The sequence below is a fragment of the Trichechus manatus genome, unplaced genomic scaffold (genome assembly GCF_000243295.1).
Source record: "Trichechus manatus latirostris isolate Lorelei unplaced genomic scaffold, TriManLat1.0 scaffold00132, whole genome shotgun sequence".
Taxonomy (NCBI): Eukaryota; Metazoa; Chordata; class Mammalia; order Sirenia; family Trichechidae; genus Trichechus; species Trichechus manatus.
Window position 1 is genome coordinate 3,864,723 of NW_004444068.1, and position 27,597 is coordinate 3,892,319.

The 27,597-nt window shown below is 47.0% G+C and overlaps 1 protein-coding gene across 1 annotated transcript in view; it reads right to left on the reverse strand.

Annotated features, from left to right (window-relative positions):
- Window positions 1–27,597, reverse strand: part of CLSTN2 (calsyntenin 2) — a 428,729-nt gene that overhangs the window by 177,113 nt on the left and 224,019 nt on the right. Inside the window, exon 6 of the mRNA XM_012558038.1 lies at window positions 8,794–8,809. Within this exon, the coding sequence (XP_012413492.1) occupies window positions 8,794–8,809 (16 nt within the window). The remainder of the gene's footprint in view (window positions 1–8,793; window positions 8,810–27,597) is intronic.

Sequence of the window (27,597 nt, forward strand, 5' to 3'; positions counted from 1 at the left end):
TTAAGGTCGACTCTACTTTGAGGAGTTAGCTGTTCCCCAGTCATATTTTGAGTGCCTTCCAACCTGAGGGGCTCATCTTCTGGCACTATATCAGACAGTGTTCCACTGCTATTCATAAGGTTTTCACTGGCCAATTTTTTTAGAAGTAGATCACCACATCCTTCTTCCTAGTCTGTATTAGTCTGAAAGCTCTGCTGAAACCTGTCCACCATGGGTGACCTTGCTGGTATTTGAAATACTGGTGGCTTAGCTTCCAGCACCACAGCAACACCCAAGCCATCACAGTATGAGAAACTAACAGATGAATGGCGGACATTAATGTTCCAGAGTGAAAACATGACTAGTGCTTCAGTACGAACTGACTAGATCACCTGGTCTCTGTCACCCCTTCAACTACATTTTGTGAACAGTCAAGAGCAGTGCTCACACATACAGTCCATTACAGAATCCAAGGATCAAGATTCAGAACTGCACATTGGCTCCTGGATGGGGAAGGGGAGGGGGCAGTCTAGGGAAACTGCCAGTCTGAAATTCTGTAATATACACAGAGACTTTGAGTTAGACTTTTGAGTTAGTGAATAGAGCTGTCTGTAACCAGTTGTTCTCCTTCTCTCAACCCTCACGAGAGTGCTGAAAAGGGTGTGATAACCAACATCAGTCAGGCAATATTGAAATATATTATGATGCAAGGCCGTGCTAAGAGCTGTTAAGGAGCTCCCAACATGGTGGAAGAAAACAGGTAACTGACTATGAAAATGTACTAATTTCACTTCTTTAAGAGCTATAGGATCATTTAGGTTTTCTATTTCTTCTTGAATCAAATTTGATAAGCTGTATTTTTAGAAATTTGCTCATATCATTTAAATTTTCATATTTATTGTCCCAAAGTCATTTATGATATCATCTTATGATCATTTAACATTTGATATCCTCTTTTCATTCCTGTTATAGATTATGTCTTTTCTCTTTTTTACTTGATCATCCTTAGCAAAAGTTTATCAATTTTATTAGTGTTTTCAAATAACCAGCAAACCCAAAGAACAGAAATTAATGAAGTAGCAAACAAATATACGATAGAAAGATCGTTAGGAAAAAAAAAAATCACCTATAAAAATTAGCTAACAAAACATGAGAGGAAAGCTACATACTGCAAGAGTGTTTAGTATTAGATCCTACCAGAGATTACTTTGCCAAGGCACACCAGACGGCAAGATGTGGGGCATAAGTGAGATCATAAAGGGTGGTGGTATTTGGACAGACTGAAAGGAGGAGGACGGGGGAAAGGCCTGAGAAAAGGTATAAAACAAACAGGTTGATCAACTTAATTTTTGTCAGAGGATCAAAGGTCATGGAGTTAAATAGTATACAAGAACTAGAGCCTAAAGGGCTGTGAAAGCCATGGGAAGGTGTTTGGGGCACATCCCGACAGTAGGGGGCCGGCATTGAAGGTGTCTGGTGGGTGAAGAGCCTGTCCTGTAGGAAGACCTCTCTGCAGGAATCAGAGGGGAAGGAGGCAGGGACGGGAGGACTATCTAGAGGGCTGTGGTGGCTATCCAGGCCTGGGGCAAGGGCCTGCAGCAAGAAGCTTGCAGAGAAGTTGGAGGGAGGGTCTGGAGCCAGAGAGGCCAGGAAGGGAGGAGAAGAGCTGAGGGCAGCTCTGAGGGCCCTTCACCAGGAGGGATCCAGAAAGTTCTGGCAGGTGTGAATGGCCCATTTTAGCACTCGAGTGCTGGAAGGAAGCCTCTTTGCTCTGCCCCTTTCCCTCCTGCTGATTGGGAAGACAGACTCCACTTAGCTCTTCAAAGAGCCCATTAAGCCTTTCTCACTTTCCAACTGTCAGGGCCTAACAGGTGGCAGTGTATGTAGGTCAGAGTGATTGTTCCCCTGCCCTAAAATAGAGCTCTCTCCCTCCTGAGCCAAACGTACTGACTGCTGGTACCCTGTGCACTTGGAGAGATCCTTCCCCTCGATCGGCCCCACACCCTGACTGGGCAGCCCACAGCCTGAACCAAGCTGGGGGAGAGGTTTGTTCTGGCCTTTTGGTCTCTGATTGTCCAGCTCAATGTGAGACAGCACACTACAGAGCAGCACTCAGAACGGACCTTTTGTGGGAGCACAGGGAAGCAGAAATCTGATAATTTTCCATTTGAAAATGTAGCTGTCACCACGTGGCACGTTTTTATGCCTGGTGGTCACCCAAAGAGTAGTAGGGGAAGGAGGTCATGTTTTCTTGATGGTTGAGCTGTGCTTCTCCCAAGACTAGGAACCACAATGCCTGAAGTCCCCACATGATTACGTCTTCTGTTGTCGGTGCTGGATCGGCTGGAGTATGTTCTGCAGTTTCTTAGTGGATATCACCGTTCCTTTCACGGCTACAGATGTTTGAAAAATGCTGGGTTTAAAAACAAACAGGTTTCTCACTTGCAAACTTTTTAGAGCCTTTAATACTCTAATTGTATTGTGAATTTCTAAGGGAAGGAGTGTTGTGAAGACTTGTTCTTGAAACCTCTGTTTTGCACAGCTTTTCATGACACCAGAGGTTCACAGGGTACCTTTTGGGAAGACAGTTAAATGGCTATGTCACTCACGTGTTGACGGAAGCAGGCTGTATTCTGAGAACTGCGTTCAGACACACCTCTCCCTCACTTGCTTCCAGAACAGAATCTCACTGAGGCAGGGGTTCGAGTGCATCACAGTTGGCGACACCAAATAGCCTAGAGTTATTAAATCAGCAAAATGTGTTGTCAAGGGCCTCCCCACCCTTCCTCACCTTGCCCTTCACTGTTTCATTCCCCAAGTGCTCTATGGTCACTCCAGACCAAGTTTGTTCTCATAAAAAAGTAGGTAAATAATTCACACTAAGGTGTAAATGGCTGATGACTGCTCACTGGTCACTGACACATACAAGTGTCCTTTTATTTATTCATGTAGTCATTCAAAAACATTCAGTGCTGATTGTATGAGGTACTGGGATGTAGGCAAAAATGATGCCAACCCTGCCCTTGAGAACATCTCAGCCCACGGGGAGGGGCAAAGAACTAAAGAGATAATTAAGCTCCTGGACAATATGCTAAGGCAGAGAGAAGAACCAAGTGCTGTGGAAACAGATGAGGGACACCTCTCCCAGAAGAGAAGAATGCATTCGAGATGACTTCCGGAAGGAGCTGACATCTGACATGGGATGGGGGAAAGGTGTTCCAGCAAAACAAAGAACACAAGCAAAGGCTGAAGGAAAGACATGGCACGTTATGCTTAGGAGAATGGTGAGCAGCCCAGCACGGCTGAAAGGATGACTTTAGAGGACAGACTGGACATGAGGCCAACAGGGAGGTAGAGGCCAGATCAGGATGTTCTTATGGACTGAGGGCTGTGGGTTTCACTCTGGCAACTGTGAAGAGTGCTGTGACCAGGGACAAAAGCATGAGTGTTTAAGTGTGAGATTCCAGGTAGAACAACAGTATGTTGAGTTCCTGCTATTCTCTTCCTGCTCTGAGGATCTTTGGGTTTGAGACATCCCCACCTGCTGCACATCGCTCTTCCAGATTTATCCTAGGTCCTTGAAGTTACCACTGCTCCACCCAGATCCCCCTATTACAAGCTCCTTTCCATGCAGGAGGTATAGGCCTGCTCTCTCCAGCCACCTAAGGCCCATTGTGAAGCATCAATGTATTACAACAGCACAGCATCTGTCCAAGACGGGAGAGATAGATATTGAGATAGAGATATAGAGATATAGATATAGAGATACATAGATAGGGTTAGGGTCAGGTTCAGACAGCAGGGCCAATTATTGGCAGTGCCACTGTTCAATGCGAACCTCTGTGTGACAACATATTTGCTGAACAGATGCTACTCAGCTGCTGTATCATAACTGGTTTGGTGAAGAAGCCATGAGAGTAATGAATGAGTAGCCCCAGGCAAGTCCTATAATCTCCCTGAGTTGCCATTTCTCAGCTAAAAATAAGGATATAATTTCTGTCTCAGACTTTCTTTAGGAAGGATTACATGGGGTGGAGAATGTTAAGGCTCTAGTCAGATTCAACATACCTGGGCATAGATGGCCAACTGGAAGGTAGGGCCTTGGGGGCTGATTTGCATAAAGGGCCCAGGGGCACGGTGAAAGTCAGGGTTGAGGAAGAATGTGGGAAGACCCCTGTAAGGTCATATGAGACACTCTGGGAAATGCAGAACTTTGCATGGCCTGCAGTCTGCATCATGCCCATGGGAACGGCTTTGACAACATGGCGTGTTATTAGTGCTGGGGCCCCGTTTTCATCAGAAATTGGTGGGGCCTAGGGAAACTTGGTTATATATAAGTGTCTCACACGTGGCGGATCCTTAGTACATGCCAGCCCCTTGCCTCCTACCCCCTGCCCACCCCCCGATTCCCTGCATTCCAGCTGAGCTTATCTTTCCTTTGTCCTCTGTGGATTCTGGCAACAACCTGCCAGGGCCATGTCTTCCAGACTCACCCCCTCCTTACCTTCAAAGACCGACCTAAATGCCATGAGTGGTCCTGAACCCCTTTGCTTCCCAAGGCCCTCTCAGTTTCCTGCCTCCACAGTACCCGGAGGCATGCCTCAGCCAGCTCTGTTTATCCTTTAGCAGCCTCGGTGCCAGGCGAATTGGTGAAATATGTCACCTTTGAGAAGTGAGAAAATTCCTGTAGAAGGCTGTTTGCCAGAAAAACAGCAAAAGGTGTTGTTTTCACTTAGCAGGTGTTTAAATTTTTATGAGACACAAACTGTGTGGAAATCACAGACTTTCAGGTGTGTGTTTGATATGTGGAGTCACCAGGTTTTCCCGCCCGAGTGGCTGAAGGTGTGGGGTGTGAGCATGTGTGTGTGCTTGGATCCTGATGGAAGAAGTAAGATAAGCTCATGGGTCCAGCACGGCCCTGCTGGGAGCTGGGCATGGGATAAAGCAGTTCAGCTCCCAGAAGAAAACTCATCTTTGAAATGGGTATTTGTTCTCTTGCAGGCCCTAATGGCTCTCTTTTTCAGATGTGTGTACTTCCCACTTGAGATTGACTCCAGACTGCCTGGGGTGAGAGCATGCTGAGAAAATACAGTTCCCTTAGGCCAGCAGAGTTGTATCGGGATCTCTTCTCTCTTCTTCAAAACCGACACAACAGCCATATACTAGAACGGCTAAATCTGTATCAAGCAGGGCCATAAGCTTGCCGTGACAATTCACTCTCCCTCCCTCCTTCCTTCTCCCTCCTTCCTTCCTTCTCCCTCCTGTCCATCCATCCGTAAATATTTATTGAGCATCTACCACGTGCCAGGCACTATGCTGGGTGGAAGATACAGGGTAAGCAAACACCATCTTGGGTCTTAGGTCTGGTGGAGCAGGCAGAGCCCCCAAGCGTTACATCCAAGACTGCACTTCAATCCTGTGACCTAGTCACCTATTGGGACGAGTGACTCTCAACCTCGGCTGCATAGCAGAGTCACCAGGGGAGATTTTCGAGCTACTGATACCAGGCCTCATCTGAGACCAATTCAATACGAACTTCTGTGGGAGGAGTTTAGGCTGTGTGTTCTAATACAAAGGCTGGGATGAGAGCCCTGCTCTGGACCACCTCTCGGGCCCTTTCAGACGTTCTGTTCACATGTCCTCTCACCTGTAATCCACCTTGGTTAGTGCCCAGTAATGGCAGAAGATGTTTCTGGACAAGAAATAGAAGGCAACCCTTCCTGAACGCAGACCTCTCAGACTTAAGACACAACCCCACAGTTCCATGGAAGGAATCCTTTTTAATTCTCAGGATAAATAAGTACTTTTACCTTTTGATATCTAGTACACAACTGTAATGTAAAATAATCCCTAAAAATAACCTGCAGGAGGTCTATTGTCTGCTTCGTACTGTGCTACACAGGGAGGGGGATATGTGTCCATCTGTAGACACGATCCTCCACAATCTGCAGTTAGGGATCTCAATGCTTGGTATAGCCTAGGTAAGAAAGAAATTGAGTGAAGCAGGCTGACTGGAGGACCACAAGTGGTGGTGGGAGCTGTGGCCACAGGAGTGTGGATGCCAGGTCCAAAGCAAACGAAAACCAAACCATAAACCATCAAGTCGATTCTGACTCATGGCGACTCCTTGTGTTTCAGAGTAGATCTGTACTCCATAGGGGTTTCAATGGCTGTGATTTTTCAGAAATAGATCACCAGGCTTTTCTTCCGAGGTGCCTCTGGGTAGAATCGATCCGTCAACCTTTAGGTTAGCAACTGAGCATGTTAACCATTTGTATCAAAGCATAGGGCTATCCTTTGGCTCCAACTGATTGTGGCTAGGTAGAAATTGAAGACCTATGTTGCCAGATCTTCAGAAATATTGCAGATTTTTATGTGAAATTGTTTGAATTTAAATGTTTAAAGGCAATCAGTTTTTAAATTTAAAAAAAAAAATTGGACAACGCAGACAAATGTCAACTGACCAGCTTCCGCTTCCAGATCTGGAAGGACACCAAGCACATTGCCCAGCCAGGGCTCCATGTACAGACGGTCTGTGATGGATCATCCCCGTAGTCCTAAACCGGCCTCTGTTTAATTAGTGCTGCTAGAGGCAGGAAAGCTGTATGGCTGGCCTCCCTCCGCCACCTGCTGTGAAATTCAAGTATGAAGTTCATAAAGAACCATAACATGAAGATCTCTCTCACAGATTCAGTATTTGCTTATAGTGACTGCTGATGAATTTTCTACCAGACAGTTAAATGTAAGCTATAACCGTAGAAGTGCCTAGAATCCAACTGATGGATTTGCTAATTAGTCTTCCTCACCTAAGCAAGTGGTCTTGGGTGTTGCCAGGTAACGGCAGCCACAACCTAGCCAAGATATTCATTCATTTGTTTAAAAATTGCTACTGAACTGCTTCTTGAGGTGGACGCCATGACGCAAAAGGGGCATACAGTCCCCGCCCTCAAGGAGTCCACGTTCTGCTAGAGGAGGGAATAAAGGGTCAGTTAAAATGCCTCCCTCACCTCCATTACGTGCTGAGAGGGAAGCAAGCCAACTCTGATGGTACAGGAAGGCTCCAACTACCTAACTGCTTTTCAGATTGCTTTCATTGTGAAGCTCTCCTAGAACCGGAAGAAAATCAATGAATGACGACGCCATAAAACAATTCTGAAACTTCTGCAGCAAGTGAACAGCGGGCAATGGATGCCTTGAAGGAAGAGGGCGGGGAATGGAGGCTGGAGGCGGAGCTTACAGACCTGAGCCCTCCTGTGGCTGGTTTGTAAACCCCACAAACCAACTTGGGGGCCTTTAGGCATAGGTGAGGAAGGACCAGTTGAGAAATAAAGGCAACTTGAAAGATGAGAATTTCTGGCCCTGCCCCAGGGAGAAGTGGGGCTCTTCAGGCTAAAGATGGTCTCCTCCTCCAGGGTCCGATGCTCCGGGTCCCATCCATTCTTCCCCAGACGCTGTCTCCTCCAGCCAGGGTGGCCTCATCCTTCTCCTGGCTTATTTCCACACTTGAACCTTTCCTCATAGAGTCCCAATTCCCTGCATGTCCTCTGCACATTCTCCAAAGCCATCTACCTCTGAGGCCAGCTTTAGTCTCACAGAGCCTTTTCTCCCAGGAAGCCCTTCCTATCCACTGCAGCCCTTTCTGGAAACTCAAAAGCTAACAGGTGAACTGGGTCTGGAAAGAATGGGAGTGAGTCAGACAATGGGGGGTGCTAGTTGGCATGGGGTGGGAGTGGAGTGTTAGGGAGAGGAGACAGATCATTTTCTACAGGGTACTTCTTTCAGCATTTCCTTCAGGAACAAACATAGTATGTACAAGAAAATCTAGATTTGTTAGGCCATTTTAAAGGATTCATCCTTTCCCTAATACATGTTCATTTTCTATATTTTAAATATTGTTATAAACGGAGCCACCATCCACCAAGTGTTTTGATCCAGAAATCTGGGAAGTTTCCTAGATTCCTCCCTTTCCCTCATCCCTCACGCTTCATATAATTAATCCCTAGACTTCCTACCCCCCTCATTATCTCACCGATACATCTTGGCCTCTCTTCATAATTTCTCGCTTGGAGTATTACAGAAGCCTCCTAACTGGTGTCCTGGCTCCAACCTGGCTTTTCTGCAGTCCATCCTCCATGCTAGAGCCAGAAAGTTCTGTCTGTAAAGCCAGGCTGATCACGCCAGCCACCCAGTGCTTAAAGGCCTCCGGTGGTTAGCACTTACCTCTGAATAAATTCTCACCTCCTAGTGCAAACGCCTTTCATCATCAGCTCCCTGCCTACTTCTCCAGTCTAACCACCCACCAGTCTCTGGACCAGAATGCCTTGCAGGGCCCAAGTCTAGATCCAGCCTTTTCACATGTGGTGGCTTCCTTTCTGCCTCCCTCTCTGTCTAATCCCTCCTGTACCAGTCAGAGTCCCCGCAGGTCACAGGACAGGTGGGTAAAGGGACTATTCATGAAAGTGAGGTTCAGGTGTAGAGAAAGCACAGAGGATGCGACCCCTAGGCCTGGGGGACGGGTGAGGAAGTCATTACAAGGACCTGAAGCCAGGGGCTGTGATGGGATAGAGTCACCCAACAGGACATGTGACCTTTGGTCAAGGGCAGGACACCAGGGCAATGAATATAACCAGTGTCACTTTCCTTCTGGAGTCCCTGGGTGGAACAAATGGTAAAGCGCTCAGCTGCTGACTGAAAGGTTGATGCTTCAAATCCATCCGGAAGTATCTCAGAAGAAAGACCTGGTAATCTACTTCTGAAAAGTCAGCCACTGACAACCCTATGAAGCACAGTTTATTCGGACACACGTAGGGTCACCATGAGTCGGAGTCGACTCAACAGTTACTGGTTTGTTTGTTTTTTTTAACTCTCTTTCCTGCCCCTGAACTTTCTTTGAGTCCTGCCTGGCACCACTGGCTGACCCAATGGGAAGCCAGAGGGCAGAGGAGCCTATGGATGGTGTTCACTGCCCAGGGCACAGAGCAAGGCAGGAAGACAGAGAGTGGACCTAGAGGCAGACGGACACCCAGAGAAGATGCCGCTCACCCTCTAACATCCAGCCAAGCCACCTCTTCTGGGAGGCCTTCTGGACTACCCCTCCCCAAGCTCATTTCAGCATCCCTCTGTGCTCCCTGCTATCAATGACAGGCTCATTTTAGGAATGCAGTAAAGGTTTGCTAAGGGACTGCGTGAATGCATCTTTTTACATTTCAGTGACTGCTGCTCTCTTCTCAAACTCTCAAACTTGGGTCATAAGCTTCATATAGTAACACTTTTTCAAGCTTAATTAGGATTTCCCTGCTTTCTGTTTCTTCTCTTTCTAAAAGCAACCATCTAGAAGCTTCCAAGGCCCTCCGTGGTTTAGGTTTCAGAGCCTGGAGGGCAATGTGACATGTGCCGCTACTGCCTCCTCCCATCCAAGACTGAAATAAGGGCGGCCATATTTACCGAGCGCCTACTATGCTCCAGGCACTGGGCTGAGAACTTACAGGCTGGCCTAACTTAATCAAACATTCCTGTGAGGTAGTTCCTATCATGCTAGTTTTGCAATCGAAGAGTTGAAGCTCAGGTTCACCGCTGTGCCCAGTGCTGTAAGTGTAATAAGTGGTGGAAACAGGGCTGGGTAAGAACTTGCGGGGATCTCATGGAGCCCCACAACCTTCACAATTCAAAATGTAAACCAATAAGACAGAGTTCATTAACAGAACTCACGCAGATGATGGAAGTCAAATAGTTTCTAAGTTGCATGATTCCAGAGTTCTGGCTGCACATCCCTAGAGCTGAACTTCCCTCCTTTTGTGTATCCCTTTGCTTTGCTGGTGTCGAAAGCACCCCTCAGTGTGCCTGTTGGCTGGAATCTGGGTGGTGGGCCCAGCAGTAGGCTCTCACCCACAGCAGGAGCCCACCCCAGCAAGAGCTCCTTCTGGTCCAGAAATGGCCTCAGAATCATCCCCAGCCTGGTTGCAGGTAGCCACGGCCAGTCCGTCTGAGTTTAGATTTGCCTTCTCTCCTACAGACACTGGCCAGGCCTCACCCAGCGCTGGCTTTCCTTGGGGTTGGCCCCGTCTTCAACCATTCCCTGTCGTCCGTCACTAGCTAGCCATTGGGGCTGCAAGGGCAAAGGCCAAATATGCAAGAAAGGTCTCAAGTACCAGGAACAAATCTCAAATAGAAACAACCTTGGCTGGAGTTTTGAGAGGTAAGTGGCCGCTCTCAGCTGAGAGATCTGCAGGTACTCCAGAAACATTTGAGGGTGGAGGAGATTTGGGAGGGAGCCAGGGGAGCCTTGTGGTCCAGGCTGGCCCAGGACTTAGGGGCAGGCAGAGGAGAGAGGAAGGGCAGGGACTTAATGACAGTGCTGTCCTAGACACGGTGGGGCCTGAAATCAGCCCCAGGGCGATTGGGCTACCACCAGGTATTTTAAGTGTCTTGGATTTGACTTGTATTTTCCTTTCTAAATATCCAGTGCCTGCTTTCTTAAACGCACTCTTAAGGCAGAACAAACCCCTGTCCTCTGTGGCTCACAAGTGGTTTGCCAGAGGTGAAGGAATTAGACCGACCGCTCCAGACCAGCCCGCTGCCCACACAGAGTGCCACCGTTCTCCTCCCCTTTCCCCAGCAAGGCCTCTCCAGCAGGAATCACAACCAGTGCCTTCTGGGCAGGCGGGGGTGGGAAGGGGCAGGGAGGGCACCGTGTCCTATCACCCTGTGCGTCAGGACGATCAGGGAAAGCGTGTGCATGTACCTCTGTGACACGGGCTGAGGGGCACGGCAGGCTGCCACAGCAATGGCACTGTGCTCTTCTCTCCTGGGTCAGCTCGTCTTTCTCCAGCTAGCAGACAAGCAGCGAGTGCAGAAGGAGCCATACTGGTTCAGCTGGTGCCAGCTTACTTCTGGGAATCTCCTTGAGGAGATGACCGGGGAGTGGTCCCCCAGGAGGAGGAAGGGAACCAAGCTCCCTGGGAGACCAGGGTGTCAGGCTGCACCTCACTGTCTTTCTAGATGGTCCCCAGGCCGTTGGGGTAGCTTTGTGAATCATAAAAGAGGAGATGGTTGATTTCAAATGAGCAGCTCTCCCTGTCCCCGCTACCTCCAAAGCGCCAGGTCTAGAACCGAGCCTTGGCGTGTTGTGGGCACTCGGTGAATGCTGAGTGAACAAACAAAAGGATGGAGACAGGAAGCCATCAACCCAGGGGTCAGATTTTCGAGGCCTAGTTCTGGCACCCCGGGGCCCTGGTGGCACAACAGTTTAAGCGCTCGTCTGTTAACCAAAAGGTCGGCAGTTTAAACCCACCAGCAGCTCCGTGGGAGAAACAACTTGGCAATCTCCTTCCATAAAGATTACAGCCCAGGAAACCCTATGTGACAGTTCTACTCCGTCACATGGGATTGCTCTGAGTTAGAATTGACTCAGAAGTGCCCAATAACAACAGTTCTGGCACCATCTTTAACTAGCTGCGTGGCTTTGGGTTACTCCCTTCCCCTTTGTGGGCCTCAGTTTCCCCCACATAAACTTGCTGTAAGCATGATCGTACCAGCCCTGCCGTCCTCCCTGGGCTGTGCGAAGGAGATGTGAGATAATATGCGGAGGTAATTAAATAAATGGTAAAGGACTCTGCAAATGAGACCATCTGTTTGTTGATTGATTTCTGAAACTCTGTATAAGTCACATCCCATTTTAAAGATACTAAGAGAATTCCTGGCTTGGAGGACTCTGTAGGGGCTCCCTTTGCAGGATCCCTTTGGAATGAGAATATTGTCTCCTAGCATCCCTCCTCTGCTTATTTCAAGGCTTCCCCTGCTCTAAGAACTCAGGCATCCTCATAGTTGTATCAATGCCAAATACTCTTTGGCCTTCCCAATTTCAGGGAGCAGCTATTTATTCACGGATTTATTGATGAGTGTGTTAACTTCCTCCCCGAGATGATCTACTCTGAAGGACTTGCCACCGGCTCTCAGCATCGGCTCATGCAGAGGGTCTGCTCTCTTTCTCTTCCCCATTCTCTTGCTAACTCATACTCATTGTTCAGGTCTCAGCTGGCACGCCACCTCCTCCAGGAAGCCTTCCCTAGTTCTCCTCAGGTTTGGAATAAGTGATCCCTCAGTCCCCTGGGCTTCCTTCAGCATTGTACCATGTAATCATTACTGGTTTTCTTGCTTGCCTGCCCTTATTCATCACTGTGACCTGTGTGCCAAGAGCAGAGCCTGGCCCACAGCTGGCACTCAATCAATATCCACTGAATGAATGAATGAATGGATTTCACTTGGGCTGTAATCCACATTTCTCTCAAAAGTAGATGATGGTATGAAATTGGAATCAAGGATCATCTACACACCCTTCCAGAGGTGGGCTTCTGCTTCTATCCTGACCCTCTTCCTACCTTGTTTATCCCCCACATGCCCCAGAGGGTGGATTCTCTTAACCCCTTTCCCCAACTGCAATCATGAGCACTCTTTATCCCACTCCTGCTTCCTGCTCCTGGCTGATTTTCAGGAGACTGCCAGGCCTTTCTTCCTAGTCTTAGTCTGGAAGCTGCACTGAAACCTGTTTAGCATCATAGCAACATGCAAGCCTCCACTGACAGGCAGGTGGTGGCTGTGCCTGAGGTACACTGGCCAGGAATTGAACCCGAGTCTTCTGCACAGAAGGCGAGAATTCTACCATTGAACCACCATGGCCTCGTACTGAGCTTCTAGTGCCTGTATATATAAACCGTGGGGTAGAGACATTTACTATAAATTGCTCAGCCTTGCTTGCCTTTAGGTTGGGGCCAAGTGACTAATTCTGGCGAAGAGAATGTAATTGGAAGTAAGTATCTTATGTCTCTTCTGTCATTACTTAGCAAGTTAGATGTTACTGTCCTCCTTTAAAGATGAGGGTGCTGAATGGCAGAGGTTAAGCAATGTGACCAAGCTCACCCAAGTGACAAAGGGTTTAGTCAGCATTCCTTTTAAATTTAGTTCAATGGATTTGAGATCCTCTTGTGTTTTCACTGGTCTAGGCAACCTACCCAGGAATAATTATGTCATTAAATTATTATAAACAATTAACACCATACATGGTTTATTGTGAGTTAGGCAGAGAATCAAAACCCCACTCCGATTTCCTTTTCTTTTCTTAATGTGAGTACACATGCTGTTTTGCATCAGTGCAGACTTGGCTTAACTATCGAAATGATTTTTATGCTGATTCAATTAAAATTTAGGGCAGAAGAGAGAGTTAAGCGTAGAAATGGTTTCATTATTTGACATACATGGTCCAAATTTAAGTCTACTTGAACACTTTGTTATGTGCTGATTTATGTCCCCCCAAAAATATGTATCGACTTGGCTAGGCCATGATTCCCAGTATTGTGTGATTGTCCACCATTTTGTCATCTGATGTGATTTTCCTAAGTGTTGTAAATGCTACCTCTATGATGCTAATGAGGCAGGATTAGAGGCAGTTATGTTAATGAGGCAAGACTCAATCTACAAGATTAGGTTGTGTTTTAAATCAATCTCTTTTGAGATATAAAAGAGAGAAGTGAGCAGAAAGACAGGGGACCTCATACCACCAAGAAACAAGAGCCAGGAGAATAGTACATCCTTCAGACCTGGGATCTCTGTGCTGAAAAGCTCCTCCACTGGGGAAGATTGATGAAAAGGACCTTTTCCCAGAGCCAAGAGAGAGAGAAAGCCTTCCCCTGGAGCTGGCACCCTGAATTTGGACTTCTAGCCTCCTAGACTGTGAGAGAATAAGTTTCTCTCTGTTAAAGCCAGCCAGCTGTGGTATGTCTGTTACACGGGCACTAGACGACTAAAGCACACTTCCAACCCTTTTGTTGGTTCACTCACTCACTCACCCATCAAACATGTTTTCCTGGTTTCCTGTATTAGAGGATGCAGAGCTGACAAGGCTCAGCCCCTGCCCTGAAGCGCCCAGAGTCTAGAGGAAGAGCTAGAACAAAGGCTTCATTCCAAATGCCAACAAACAAACCTCTGTCTCCTGCCCTGGCCAATAATCCACGGGGCAGCGTTTGCGGCAGATTCAGAGGCTGGGAGTAGATCATGGAGTGATCACAGACTTGGAGATAACACCTTTGAATGGCAGGATCTTTGCTCTTGGTGAAGAGGCCTGGAAGTCAGGACACCAGCCCTGCCTGGGAGAGTGTCTAGTGGCTAACTTGACCAGTGGTGGGTAGCACAAATGGTTAAGCGCTTCACTACTAACCAAAATGTTGGTAGTTTGAATCTATCCAGCGGTGCCTTGGAAGACAGGCCTGGTGATCTACTTTCAAAAGGTCAGAGCCGTTGAAAACCCTACGCGCAGCTCTACTCGGAAACACCTAAGGTGATACGAGTCAGAATCAACTCAACCGCAAAGGGTTTCTTTTTTTTTTTTTGGTTTGGTAGCTAACTACGTGTGTGCCCATGCAGAAATCACCACCCTCCTGAACCTCACTGAATCATCACCCACAAAATGCAGGGCTGAATCAAATCAAACTTTCCCAGCCCAGGTGCACACATCTGGGGCATGTAAAAAAGCACCTGTGCTGTGATCCCACCCACAGCCTACTGGGATCAAAATCTGGGAGATGGGGGATTGGGGTGATGGTGTGAGAAGGGTCAGGAGCAGATTGTCCAATAGGCAAGTAAGCATGCTGCTTACCTTGCTTACCAGATCATCTATAGTGAATAATTTCACTTTTTTTCACCACATCAAAGATTCTGCTTCTAGATATGGCTGGCATCTGTCTCTCTCCCAACCCCACAGCACTTTCCTACAGAATCAAAGCCTCTTTTCAAACTTATAGTCCCTGACAGGGGCAGATAACCCAGTAAGCAAGGTACGGACAGGCTTACTTGTGCTAACTTAACTAATCTGTAGGGAAATTGTTATTAGATAATCTGCCCCTGGGGCGGGGGGCAGTGGGTGGTGGTACTAAAGGACCGATATTTTTGAAAAAGCTCCCCAGGTGATTGTAATGAACCGCTAGGGTTGAGGACCAGAATAATATTAACCTAGAAAAGGATCTTGGGTCCCTTCCAGCTCTGTGCTAAGATTCAAATATGCAAGACATGACCCAAGAAAGGGTCACAGTCTCGAATCACATTTCCATAGCTGAAAGGTATTTCTAACACCTCGCCTTTGATACTGCCTTATGTTTTTCTAAGTACTTTCATATTCATTAAGAAAATGATCTTTAAATACTAATACTACAGCCAGGTAGATATGTTAAGCATTTTGTAGATGAAAAATCGCCCATCAAAAAGGACAGTTCAGAGTCTTTCCCAAGGTCTCTGGCTATTTAGCCACATTCTGGCACCAGAAACCAGACAGGTTTCTGACTCCCAGCCCAGAGCTACCTCCAGGAACCCTAACTGCTCCCCTAAAGTCATGAAGCTTCCAGAAAGATTTCCCCATGGTGAAGGGATGAGGGTTGGTGTGACGTGTCCCTGACACTGTCAGACTGGAGAGCCAGGTTTCACAGAATTCTGAGCAGAGGAGACCCGTAGGGTGGTGACCTGCTGACCCAGAGGGTGTGAGGAACCCTAGGTCGCCTAGCAGGCCCTCCGCCAACCCATCAGCTCTGATGGGGGATCAAAGATGACTTAACCGGATTGTGGCGTAATCAGAACCCCGCTGGCGTGATAGACTCCCGCAGGGTCAGCTGGCTCACACTCCAACAGGGAGAGCCGTTCTTGCCAGGGCACTTCGCACTTAACCTGTTGCGACTCGCTAATAATGGGTTGTCAGAATCCATAACAGAGTCTGCATTTGGGTGATCACATATAAACACTGAGAATCATGGCCCAGCCAAGCTGACACACAATCTTAATTATCACACTGGATTCGGGTTTTTTTGTGTGTTTAATCAGAAATTTTTCATTTTTTTCTAAGTATTAAGTCTCTGAGGCTGGTCAGCTCAGCAATGGCTTTAACTGCTCAAACGGAGAAGTCTGAGCCTCCAGTGCACACTGGGGACCCTAGGCCATAGTGAAAATGAAGGCCTCTGATGCCCCAATACTACAGTCCTATGTGCTCTGCATCAGACAATCTGGATCCCAAGTATCCCCATTCCTGAACCTTCTTTCAAGGTCCCTGGGTGGTGCAAATGATTTGCCCTTGACTACTTGCCTAAAAGGAGCCATGGTGGCGCAGTGGTTAAGAGCTTGGCTGCTAATCAAAAGGTCAGAAGTTCGATTCCACCAGTCACTCCTTGGAAACCCCATGGGGCAGTTCTACTCTGTCCTGTAAGGTCGCTATGAGTCAGAATCTACTTGATGGCAACAGTTTTCCTAGCCTAAAGGTTGGCCATTTGAACTCACCCTGTGGCACTGCAGAAGAATGGCCTGGCAATCTGCCTCTAGAAAAATTACCACCAAGAAAACTCTATGGAACAGTTCTACTCTGTAACACATAGGGGGGTTGCCATGAGTCAAAATCGACTCAAGGGCATGGGTTTGGTTTTGGTTTTTCTGAACTTCATTTAAAGGCACACTGGGAGAGTATCAAGTGGAGCAGACCATCAAGTCCCTACTTAGCTCTCGCCCCTGCAGGCAGGGTCTCCAGGCATCCTTTGTTCTTCCAGGATTCGTTGTCCCCGTCTATCTCCATCTGTCCATGCTGTCCATGTTTGCCTCCCTCCAGCCCATTAAAAGACCATCTTGGGTCAAGGAGGTGAGTGCTAAAATGACAGGAATAATAAAAACCTCTATGCTGTAGGAGCACATATCTGGGGCCCCCAGACCAGCCTGAGGCCTCGGAAGACTTCCTGGAGGAGAAGATGTCCGAGCACCAGGGGCATGCACAGTGGGTGCATCATAAATGTTGGCAGCGAATGGAAGGGGCTATGCAGCTTTACAGCAACCTCCTGGCTGAGGTCTGCCCGGCTCCACGTGATGCTCACAAGCTTTTGTTCTGTCTTCAGGAACTGCAGATGGAGTCACTTCACTCACGGCCAGCATCTGGGTCGGGGTATGCGTGAGGTCTTCTGCCAACCCCAGGACTGGGATTCAGGGAGGAGTCTCTGGAGCTTCGTGTTCATACCAGGTCCTGCTCTTTGGTAGGCCATTCAGGTTTTTGGCCAGGGCCTGCTGAGCACTGAGATTCTACGTCTGCCTGTATAGGAGGGCTGGCAAGGCCCTTTCTAACCACATTCATCCTCAGCCAAGGCCTCTCCCAATTGTGAGCAAGAGGCTTCGGCATCTGGGACCTCATGGCGCTTCTCTGGGAGATTAGGGGACGTGGTGGCCAAGGGTCCAGCCCACCACACTCCAAAGAGAGTTGGGGCAGCTTTCTATCTACTGCTGGACTTCTGGAGAGTTGCTCTGCTAGCGATGGGGAGAGGGGGTCTGTCCCCACATCTGTCTGTCTAGATAAGAAAGAATAACTGCTGAGACCACATGGGTGCATGTTTGTGGGATAGGGTATCCATAGAGGCAGCTCTGATGTCATTGCTCCAGAGGCAACATTTAGAAACACAGGATCAGTTAATCTTCCTGGCCCCTTCCTGCTAGGACATTCTTTAACCATCTGATAAATCCTTTGACGAGTAATCCACTGCGGCCACTTAGAAGATCTACGGAACCCAATGGATTTAATGGGTAACATTTCAGGCAAGTTAACAAAATCTATCTGTTAGACACCTACTCCATCCTGACCCACCGCTAGGAACTCTAACATAAAACATATTATTTCATCTCCATTTTCCAGACAGCGTGCTTGCCCAAGACCCCACAGCTAGTATATGGTTGAGCTGAGTGCCAAGGCTGGATCTGCCTTTCATGCTTTTCCTCTGCTTGTGCTGTTCCTGTGGCCTTGGGTCGCTTTCCTCTGTATGCCTCAGTTTCCTCCTCCGAAAAAGGAAGGGAATGCCAGCTCCATCACTGGAATACTGTCAAGACTAAGTAAGATTCCACATGTAACGTGGCTGTTACAGAATGTTTTAGTTACCTAGTGCTACTGTAACAAAAATACCATGAATGGGTGGTTTTAAAGAACATAAATGTATTATGTTATAGTTTTAGAGGCTAGAAGTCCAAATCAGGGCATCAGCTCTAGCAGAGGGTCTCTCCTTGTCAGTAGCCCTTGGCATTCCTTAGCTTGTAGACGGTTCCTAACACGGTCTCTTCCCTCTGTACGTGTGTCTCTCTCATGTCTATTTTCACTTTGAGACACTACTCAGAAGAGATGAGGTTTAGGACCCACCCTACTCCGGTACAACCTCATTAACATAGCAAAACAAAAGTCCTTATTTCCAAATAAGGTCACTTTTACAGGTACAGGGGTTAGAACTTCAGTATAACTTTGGGTAACACAATTCAACCCATAACATAGAGTAACTAGTACTCCGTTCCTGGCAAGATAATACAAAACATTTGTGCAATATATTTTGAAGCTTTCTTTTTAATTGAAGACAATTGTTTCTCTTGTTATCACCTAAACTCAAGCCAATATAGGGGAAAAGTACTTGATCTCACCTTGGCTCATAGGGGATTTTGTCCGTTATAGGAGCTTAGGTTCAGGAGACCTTCTGAAAAAGCTCAAATGCCACCTGCTTTGGGAATCCACTCCTGAGCTGCCCGTTGGGGTGATCTTTTGTCCTGCTAACTCCCAGAGCACTTTATCCGTGCTTTCTGCTTCCTCTGATGATGGTCTGGCCCATGCTTATATTCGCTTTAAGTTCCCATATTTATTGAGCTATGGGTTAGAGGCTATCCTAGCTGCTGGCCACAGCCTCTCCCCTAGAGGAGCTCACAGCTGGTGGGAGGAACAGACTAATCCAGTGCGACAAGCGCTATAACAGAGGTGCTATGGAACCAGGAACACTTCTCAGAGGAGGTGGTGATGCCTGAGCTATGTCTTGACGAACGTGAATTTTGCTGTTGTTGCTAGCTGCCTCTGAGTCTACTTTGGCTCATGGTGACCTCACATACAACAGAATAAACGTTGCCCAGTCCTGTACCATTCTCACAATTGCCAGCGTGTTTGAGTCCATTGTTGCAGCTATTGTGCCATGTCACCAAGGGTCTCCCTCACCCTTGTTGGCACTCTACTTCACCAAACATGATGTCCTCCTCTGGCGATTGGGCCCTCCTGATGATGTATTCAAAGCAAGTGAGTCAGACGATGGTCTGTTATAATCCAAAAGGTTTTCACTGGCTAATTTTCAGAAGTAGATCGCCAGGCCTTTCTTCTTGGTTTATCTTAATCTGGAAGCTCGACTGAAACTTATCCACCATGGGTGACCCTGCTGATATATGAAATATCGGTGGCATAGCTTCCAGCATCATAGCAACATGCAAGCCACCACAGTACAACAGACTGACAGATGGGCAGTGGGAATTCATTTTTCATTCGTATGTTTTTCATTCATTCTTATTCAAAGACAAAAGTTTATACTAACTTACATGACTTAAAAGCAACAAACAGACGTTCACCTACTAAGGAAATGAATGCAGTCATCGAATGAAATAAAACCTCTTCCCCGCGGCGTCCTGGACATGAGGGTACATCTGTTAGACCGTGACCGCCACAACTGGTCCTGTGAGGCAGCCGCCGATGTCCTCCTGGAGGGCTGGAGGTGCTGCCAGTGGAGACAGCCAGCAGGGCTGGCCCCGTCCTGCCTTCTCAGTCCCCTCCCCACCCTCAGTGCCAGCCAGACTGCCTTTCAAACCTCCCTGACCCGCAGGGCAGAGCACACTGCCCTCCTTCTCCAGGACACCTTCCTGGGTTTCTCCAACCCACACTGACCTTTCACCCCCGAAAGTTGGCAGCACTTCCTGGCTGCCCCAGCACTGCGTCTGGTAAGCCAATGTTGGTAACAGCCTACTGATGGATGTTCCGAACACCCTCCTTACGCAAACGCTCAGGGCATGTTCTCATTTAAGCCTCACAACCATCCTATGAGATGGATATTAATATTCCTTATTTAACAGATAAAGAAAGTGAGGCTCAAATGACTAAAAAGTATGTGAGATAGCAGACAAATTCCCTGAGTCAAATTATTTATTCAGGAGACTGAAGGTTCAGAGTTAAGTTGAAAAAGTGAAATCAGAAATAACAATATTCTGTAGCAGTTCATGTAATTCTTGTATCCATGTGCACTTTAATAGCAAAGCCACTCTCTTTCTGTAAAACGCCCCAGACTTGCACATTGGTTTTTCTGGTCTTCCTGTATAACGTGGGGAGAGTCGGGTGTGGCTTCTCTCCCTACCAACTAACTCTAGATCGCACAAGGACAGGGAGCAGGGGTCATACTTCTCCAGACGCCCCTTACAGTATGGCACCAAAACGACAACAACAAAAATCAGTTGCTGTTGAGTCAGTTCTGACTAACCATGACCTCACGTGTGTCAGACTAGATCTGTGCTCCATAGGGTTTTCAAATACTAATTTTTTGGAAGCAGATAGTCAGGCCTTTCTTCTGAGGCACTTCTGGGTGGACACGAACCTCCAACCTTTAGGTTGGCAGCTGATTGTGTTAACCATTTGCCCCACCCAGGGCCTCCAGAGTGGCACAGAGCGAAGTAAATGATGGTGACTGAAGAGCTGCTTCAATTTCTAAACAGTTCCTGCCAACAAACGGGAGCAGCAGGTGCGGGGAGCAGGGGGCACGTTCTCCAGAGGCACTGCCTCGTTGAGGTAAAATGCTGACTTGATGACTGTGAAGACGGTGAGGAAAATTCGGGAGAGGAAGTAGTGAGAAAGCAAAGCCTCTCTCAGTCTGTCTTATGCAGAAGGGAGTTAAAAGGGGTGACTTTTCATGCACTTGATTCCCACCATCCATGGGCCAGGCCCAGTTCAGCCAGGCCCAGGCCAGAATCACCCTTCCTTGTCATAACACGGGTGTGCCGCTAGCTACAGCTCAGGTTGGGTCTCCCTCCGTTTGGAAATGGTTCCTGGCAGTGTCTTCAGAGATATTTGAGGAAGGGGCAGCAGAGAGGATGGTGGAACAGGCGGAAAGTCTCTTCCCCCAACGGTGCCACCCAGAGCTCTAGGAAATTTGTCACTGTGGGTCTGAAGTGACACGATCACTCCCTGTGGATGCAACTGCAAACGGTCACGGCACAGAAATAAAGTTTACCTGGATGTCACGAGGTACAACCAACTAATAATTCAAAGATGTAAGGTTTCTTTAAGGAGCTCTAGAGGTGCAACGGTTTAGCGCTCGGCTGCTAACTGAAAAGGTTGGCTGTTGGAACCCACCCAACGCCTCCTTGGGAGAAAGACCTGGCACTCTGCTCCCGTAAAGAATACAGCCAAGAAAACCCTACGGAGCAGTTCTACTCTGTCACGCGGGGTTGCTGTGAGTCAGAATCAACTGGACGGCACACAACAACAACAACGACGACAAAGTTTCTTTAACTGCAGGAGATACGGAATCTTACGAAGCTCCATAGTCAAACAAGGCAATATAGCCCACTCCCTGATGCAGGTACAGTGCCCACAAGTGGCCCAAAGTTCCATCCTGATCCACACAGCTATGGGTGACATCAGCACGTGGAAGGAGGATGCTGTCAGGAAGAAGACGCTCCACTTGCCATTCTCAGGAGGGTCTTTTGTAACTCTGTCCGCCCCACCCCTCATCCACCCCTCCCCTCTTCTGGAATTCAAAGTTATGTGTCTGGTTACTCTCCAAATGCAAGGAGCCGTTGCAAAGCAAGCCAGCACAGCGCGTGATTTGAATCGGAGGCCGGTTCCCCACGCTGAACATTTTCCAGGAGGCTCAGCCTTCAGACCTGCCGTAGGCCCACGCTTGTAGTTCAGCGTCTCTGCAGTACGTCTTAGCCCTAGCACCCTGCGCTTTGGGACTGTCTTCTGCTCAGGGCCACATGGAAGCCTTTGTGGTTGAACCCAAAGATGGACAACATTTGTGTTATTCTTCGGGTATTACTAATTACAAGTGAGAAAGAAATGCATAAGTGCCCCAGAGTATATGCTTTATCATCATTACTTCCTACTATTTTATTGTGGGTGTCCGAATAAGCTTTAAGCTGCTAACTGGGGCAGATATTACTAGCAACTGAGTGGAGCAAGCGGTTTGCGCTTGGCTGCTAATCTAAAGGTTGGCAGTTCAAACCCACCCAGCAGCACCTGGAAGAAAGACCTGGTGATCTGCGTCTGTAAAGAATTGTGTTGTTAGGTGCCATTGGTTCAATTCTGACTCATACCAACCCCATGTGTTACAGAGTAGAACTGCCCCATAGGGTTTTCTAGGCTGTAATCTTTATGGGACCAGATCACCAGGTCTTTCTTCTGCAGTCACTGGGTGGGTTTGAACTGTCAGCATTTCTTTAGGTTAGCAGCCGAATGCTTAACCATTGCGCCACCAGGGCTTCTATCTTGTAAAGATTACAGCCAAAAAAATCCTGCAGGGCAGTTCTACTCTGTAACTCATGGGGTTGCCATGAGTCCGAATTGATGGCAATGGGTCTGGCTTGGTTTTGAGCAAGGCAAAGACTGCCTCCTGCAAGGATGAAGCCTGGCTGAGAATGCCAGGGGGTTGGGTGGAGAGAAATAAATTTCCCTGCCCTGAAGGAGATAACTGGTCCTAATTACTATAAAAAGAAAAAAAAAAAAAAAATTCCAGTAATAGGCATCATTTTAAAGAAAAGCTCAGAGTAAGCACAGGGGCAGAAGTGAAGGAGGCTGCTATATTTCTTAGAGACTCTTAAGGCTTTAATGAATAGGCAGGAATCATCGTTAATTAGCACATCCATTGTCATAACGCAAATACTGCTGCTAACCTGAGCAGCTTAGCTCTCAGTACCCTGTGTCCTTGTTTACAACGTAATTGTTCCCAGAACCCTTGTGGATTATTAACTGCTACTAGGGTGGGAGGGAAGAGGGGATTCTTAACAGCGATTCCAGGGAATTCTTGGCTTCTAACCCTGGTTGGAAAGAGCCCTGGTGGCGCAGTGGTTGAGAGCTTGGCTGCTAACCGAAAGGACAGCGGTTTGAACTCACCAGCTGCTCTGCGGGGAAAGATGTGGCAGTCTGCTTCTGTGAAGATAACGCCTTGGAAACCCCATGGGGCGGTTTTACTCTGTCATATAGCGTTGCTCTGAGTCGGAATTGACTTGACAGTACCGGGTTTGGTTTGTTTTGAAGCCTGGTTCGGTGCTGAAGGGGAATGACTGAGTCTGTTTTAAGATCAAGTTTAAAGGCCCAAGGACCCTAAGTGGGAAGGAAGTGAGCCATAGGAATTTCAGTCATCCTTTGTGATCCCAATACCTACCCTTTTCCAACAAATGATCTGTAGACCTAGGCCCTCCCCTTGGCTTTGACTGATAAATGATAAATGCTTGATAAATTAAGAATAATTTAATAATTAAAAGCTATCATTCAATGCAGTCTGCTTCTCTTCTTTGGAAACCCTATGGGATCGCTATGAGTTGGAATTGACTCTGCAGCAGTGGGTTTTTATTTTTTTGGTTTTATCATTCACTGAGTGCTAGGAAATGCATCATCACTTTTAACTTTACAACCTTCTGAGATAGGTCCAATTTTTATCCTTATTTTGAGGCAGGGAAACCAAGGTTCAGTAAGATTAGCTCAACTGTCTCAGGTCATTGGGATCAGAGTTGGGATTAGATTAGCTCAACTGTCTCAGGTCATTGGGATCAGAGTTGGGATTAGAATCAGGGCTAGCTCAGGTGTATTACTCACATATACTTACACCTACAGATAAAAAGAGGGCCGATTTCCTCCCTAGGTTTACAGCTTTATTGCGCTCCCAGTCTCTAACACACCCACGTTGGTGCTCCAGGGATTTTTAGGTGGTGCCAATGTTTAAGCGCTTGGCTACTAACTAAAAGGCTGGCAGTTCGAACCCACCCAGAGGTGCCATGAAAGAAAGGCTTGGCAATCTGCTTTTGAAAGGTCACAGCCTTGAAAATCTTAAGGAGCGTAGTTCTACTCTGTAGACATGTGCTTATCATGAGTCAGAATCAACTCGAAGGCAACAGTTAGGGTCTTTTTTTTTGGTATTAAAAAAAAAACCCAAACCAAATACGTTGCTGTCGAGTGGATTCCGACTGATAGCAATCCTATAGGACAGAGTAGAACTGCCCCATAGGGTTTCCAAGGAGTGCCTGGTGGATTTGAACTGCTGACCTTTTGGTTAGCAGGCAAGCTCTTAATCACTGTGCCAGTAGCTCTCCAAATATAATGGCTGAGCACACGCCTTAGTGCCCTTGCACTTGCTGTTCCCCTCGCTTTAAGCCTATTAAGAAAAAAGTAAAACAAAACAAAATTAAAAACTAGGAATTAAGTTTAAAAGATAATTATATGACCCTTGAAGGTCATCCTAGAGCAGGGGTCAGCAAACTACAGCCTGTGGGCCAAACCCAGCCGAACCATGTGTCTCTATAAACAAAGTTTTATTGGAACACAGCCAAGTTCAATCATGTAAGCATTTTCTAGGGCTGCTTCTGCGCTGCAGAGTTGTATAGTTAAGATAGAGACCTTAAGACCCAAAAAGTCTAAAATATTTACTATTAGGATATTTACAGAAAACGTTTGCCTACCCCTGCTCGAGGGGGATGTAACTATATTTGACTTACTATTTACTACTAATTAGAGCACTGATTTTTTTTTTTTTTTTTTTTGCTTTGTAAGGGTTAGCAGTTAGTGGTTAACTTACAGAAAACTGATAAGGAGAGATGGTGGTAGGAATGAAAATTTCAAAAGTTATAGTTTCATTATCCTGTAGGACTTACCCAGTTTTGGATCTAACTTAGCTACCTCTTTTCGGCATGACTTTTTATTTCACAGACTATATAAAATCCCAGTTCTCATATCGTCTCTTATACTGGTTTTGTCATCCTGCTGCTTCCCTCATTAAAAAGTTAAATAAAACTCTGATATATGTTCTCTCTCTTTCTTTTTTACGTTTTTGAGAATCTTATTTTGACAAGCCTTTCCATTCACTTCAAATCATACTTTAATACTTAACCTGGTTGTCCCCCTTCTCTGCGACATGTTCCCTGATGGTGCCCCTTCATTTCACCCTTGTTACCAGCCTCTCTTTCTGCAGCCACATGCATCCTGAGTACCCTTTCCTAAGTTCTCAGTGACACAAGGTGTGTTAAGTAAGGGGCCAAATAGGTAAATCCCACCTGGTCACTAATTGCATGGTGAGGATCAGAGCGGATTCAATCCCCAAAGGTGGGATTTGATCCAGTCCTCACTTTCTACTTCTCCAGTGTCATCACCAGCCACCCACACCTGGAGCTGGGTCAGAACTCACAAGTTAGAAGGACACTGCCCTTCAGGCCCCCAAATAGGGGAGTACACATGACACCCCAGCCTTCTGACCTGCTGGCTGCAGATTCAGGGCTAGTTTTCCATGAACCCTTCAGGAAACCAGCCACAGGCTCAGGAGTCCACACAACACCCTTACTTTCTGACTTGATAGCTCCCACTGTTCCTTTGGGTTTGCTAATTTATTGAAATGACTCACTGATCTCACAGAGTAGACCATATTTATGACTACAGATTTATTACAGCCAAAAAGGATACAAACAAAGACATGCATAGGGTGAGGTTTGTGAGGGTTCTCACCGTGAAGCTTCCATCACCCTCCTGGGAGCTGATATTCTCACTAACCAGGGAGCCCCCTGAGCCTGCACGTTCAGTGTCTTTATTGGCCTTACCACATGGTCATGATAGATTACATCATGCATCCTAAAGCTAGTCAACATCGAGCCACCAGGTGGTTCTTCTTTGTTTGGCCAACTCCCACTCATTAGCCTCAGGTACTCAGGAATCAAGAACAAAGTCCAAATTGCTTTCTGCTCCTCATACAAGTAATGCTGAGCAAACAAGGACTAAACTTTCTGTGGGATCTGAGAGAAAAAAGACCAGAGTCTCCGGTCCGGAGAGGCTGGGTGGGGATTGGCATTGAGGGGTCCAGGGATTTGTAAGACACCTAATCAGTCATTTCATAACTTTGCTCAATGACTTTCTGCATCTCATGCATCTAATTTCCAGTTTTCTGGTACTGAGAGCCCCAGGCATCAGTAACCAGGAATCAAAGGCAGAACATCACTTATTACCTGGATGGAGGAAGAGACCCACATAAATGCTTCATTACATACATACCACCTGCAAAAAGCAAACATGAACTTAGAAGTATATTACCAAAACATCTGGGAAAACAGAGAGCCTCAGAAGCTTCTAGCAAGCAAGGAATAAATGGGTAAATGGAACCGAATTATCACATTTTGAGATGGTAATATGCCATGGATACGCTCTTTTGTTGTTGTATTCTTAAATATTTACTTTTGGAAACATAAAACATGTGTAAGGGCCTTTCACAAGTCACCCCCTCCCCCCATTCCATTTTCTCCATTAGATCTAGTTTCTCACTACAGAACTTTCAGGAATCCAACTGCCTTGGCAAAGCTCTGTGTTGGAGATAGAAATATGTAGCTGGGTTTTCAGCTTCCACGTAATACCTGCATTTGCAAGTTCGTTTTGCATGAACAAAACTCCTCTAGTTGTTATTACCTTTTGAGATTAGCGTGGATTTCTGGCAGGTAGAGTTCTTGGCATCATTAAAGAAATATGTGGTTTTCTAGGATGTGCTCCTTTCAGCTTTCCAAAGCTATTATTTTTCTTCCTGTCCACCCCCACCCTAACCTGCCACAAGCAGAAAGGCAGAACCATGCTTGCTGTCGGCGCTCGTTCATTTTCCCCGGGGGTTGCAGGGTGCGTGTGTCGTAGAAAGAGCATCATTATCCCTCAGCTCCCTCCTGACTCCTGGCTCCCCTTCCTGGACTTTGGGCAAAGTTTCAAAAACTGTCATCCAAATGACTCTGTCTTCTGGGAGATGTCAACAAGGCAGGAGGCAGAAGAGTCAGAGAAGACTTTGGAGAGATGCTCCATCATGCAAGATGCTTGTCCTCTGCTCAGAAGCTGACCACTGGCACAGTGATGGGGAAACATGTGGATGCTCATTTCCCCTTAACCATTTGAAGAGTCTTGTTAGAGAAGGAAACTTGTCCTTGGACCTAAGATGTAAAAATATCTAGCAAAGAGTAAGTGGGTATCTGTTGCTTCTGCTCTGAGTCCTGCCACTTTGCAATTAGGTTTAAGCACCGGGACTTTCAAATGTCTGAGCAAACATTCCAAAGACTTTGTGGATTCACAGATATCAGGTATGGCCATCCCCACCCCCTTGTACTACACTCACTACTGCAGCCATAGCTTTGACCCCACTGAAATACCATCTGTCTTTTGGACGAATCTACAGAATTATATAGAAGAATTGGCAGATGTTTCTTGAAAAAATAAATGGATTATTCATTTTGCAAAAGGGAACATGGGCTTTTTTATTTTCTACACTACATTCCTTCAGTGCATTCTAAAAGTAATTGGATTCTGACCTGATGACAAAGTAGAGTGCACATCCGTTTTGTAAAGTGAAGAAAACATAGCCAACCACAGAAATGACTGATAGCCAGTCTTGGCAAGGTGAGCTATAGTAGGGAGAGGAGAGGGGGAAGGCAGCAGGAGGGGGCTGGGAGAGCAGGGAGATCCTGGCTGGACCTCAGGGAATGTACTTATGCGTGCGTGTGTGTGCGTGTGCGTGTGCGTGTGCGTGTGCGTGTGCGTGTGTGTGTGTGTGC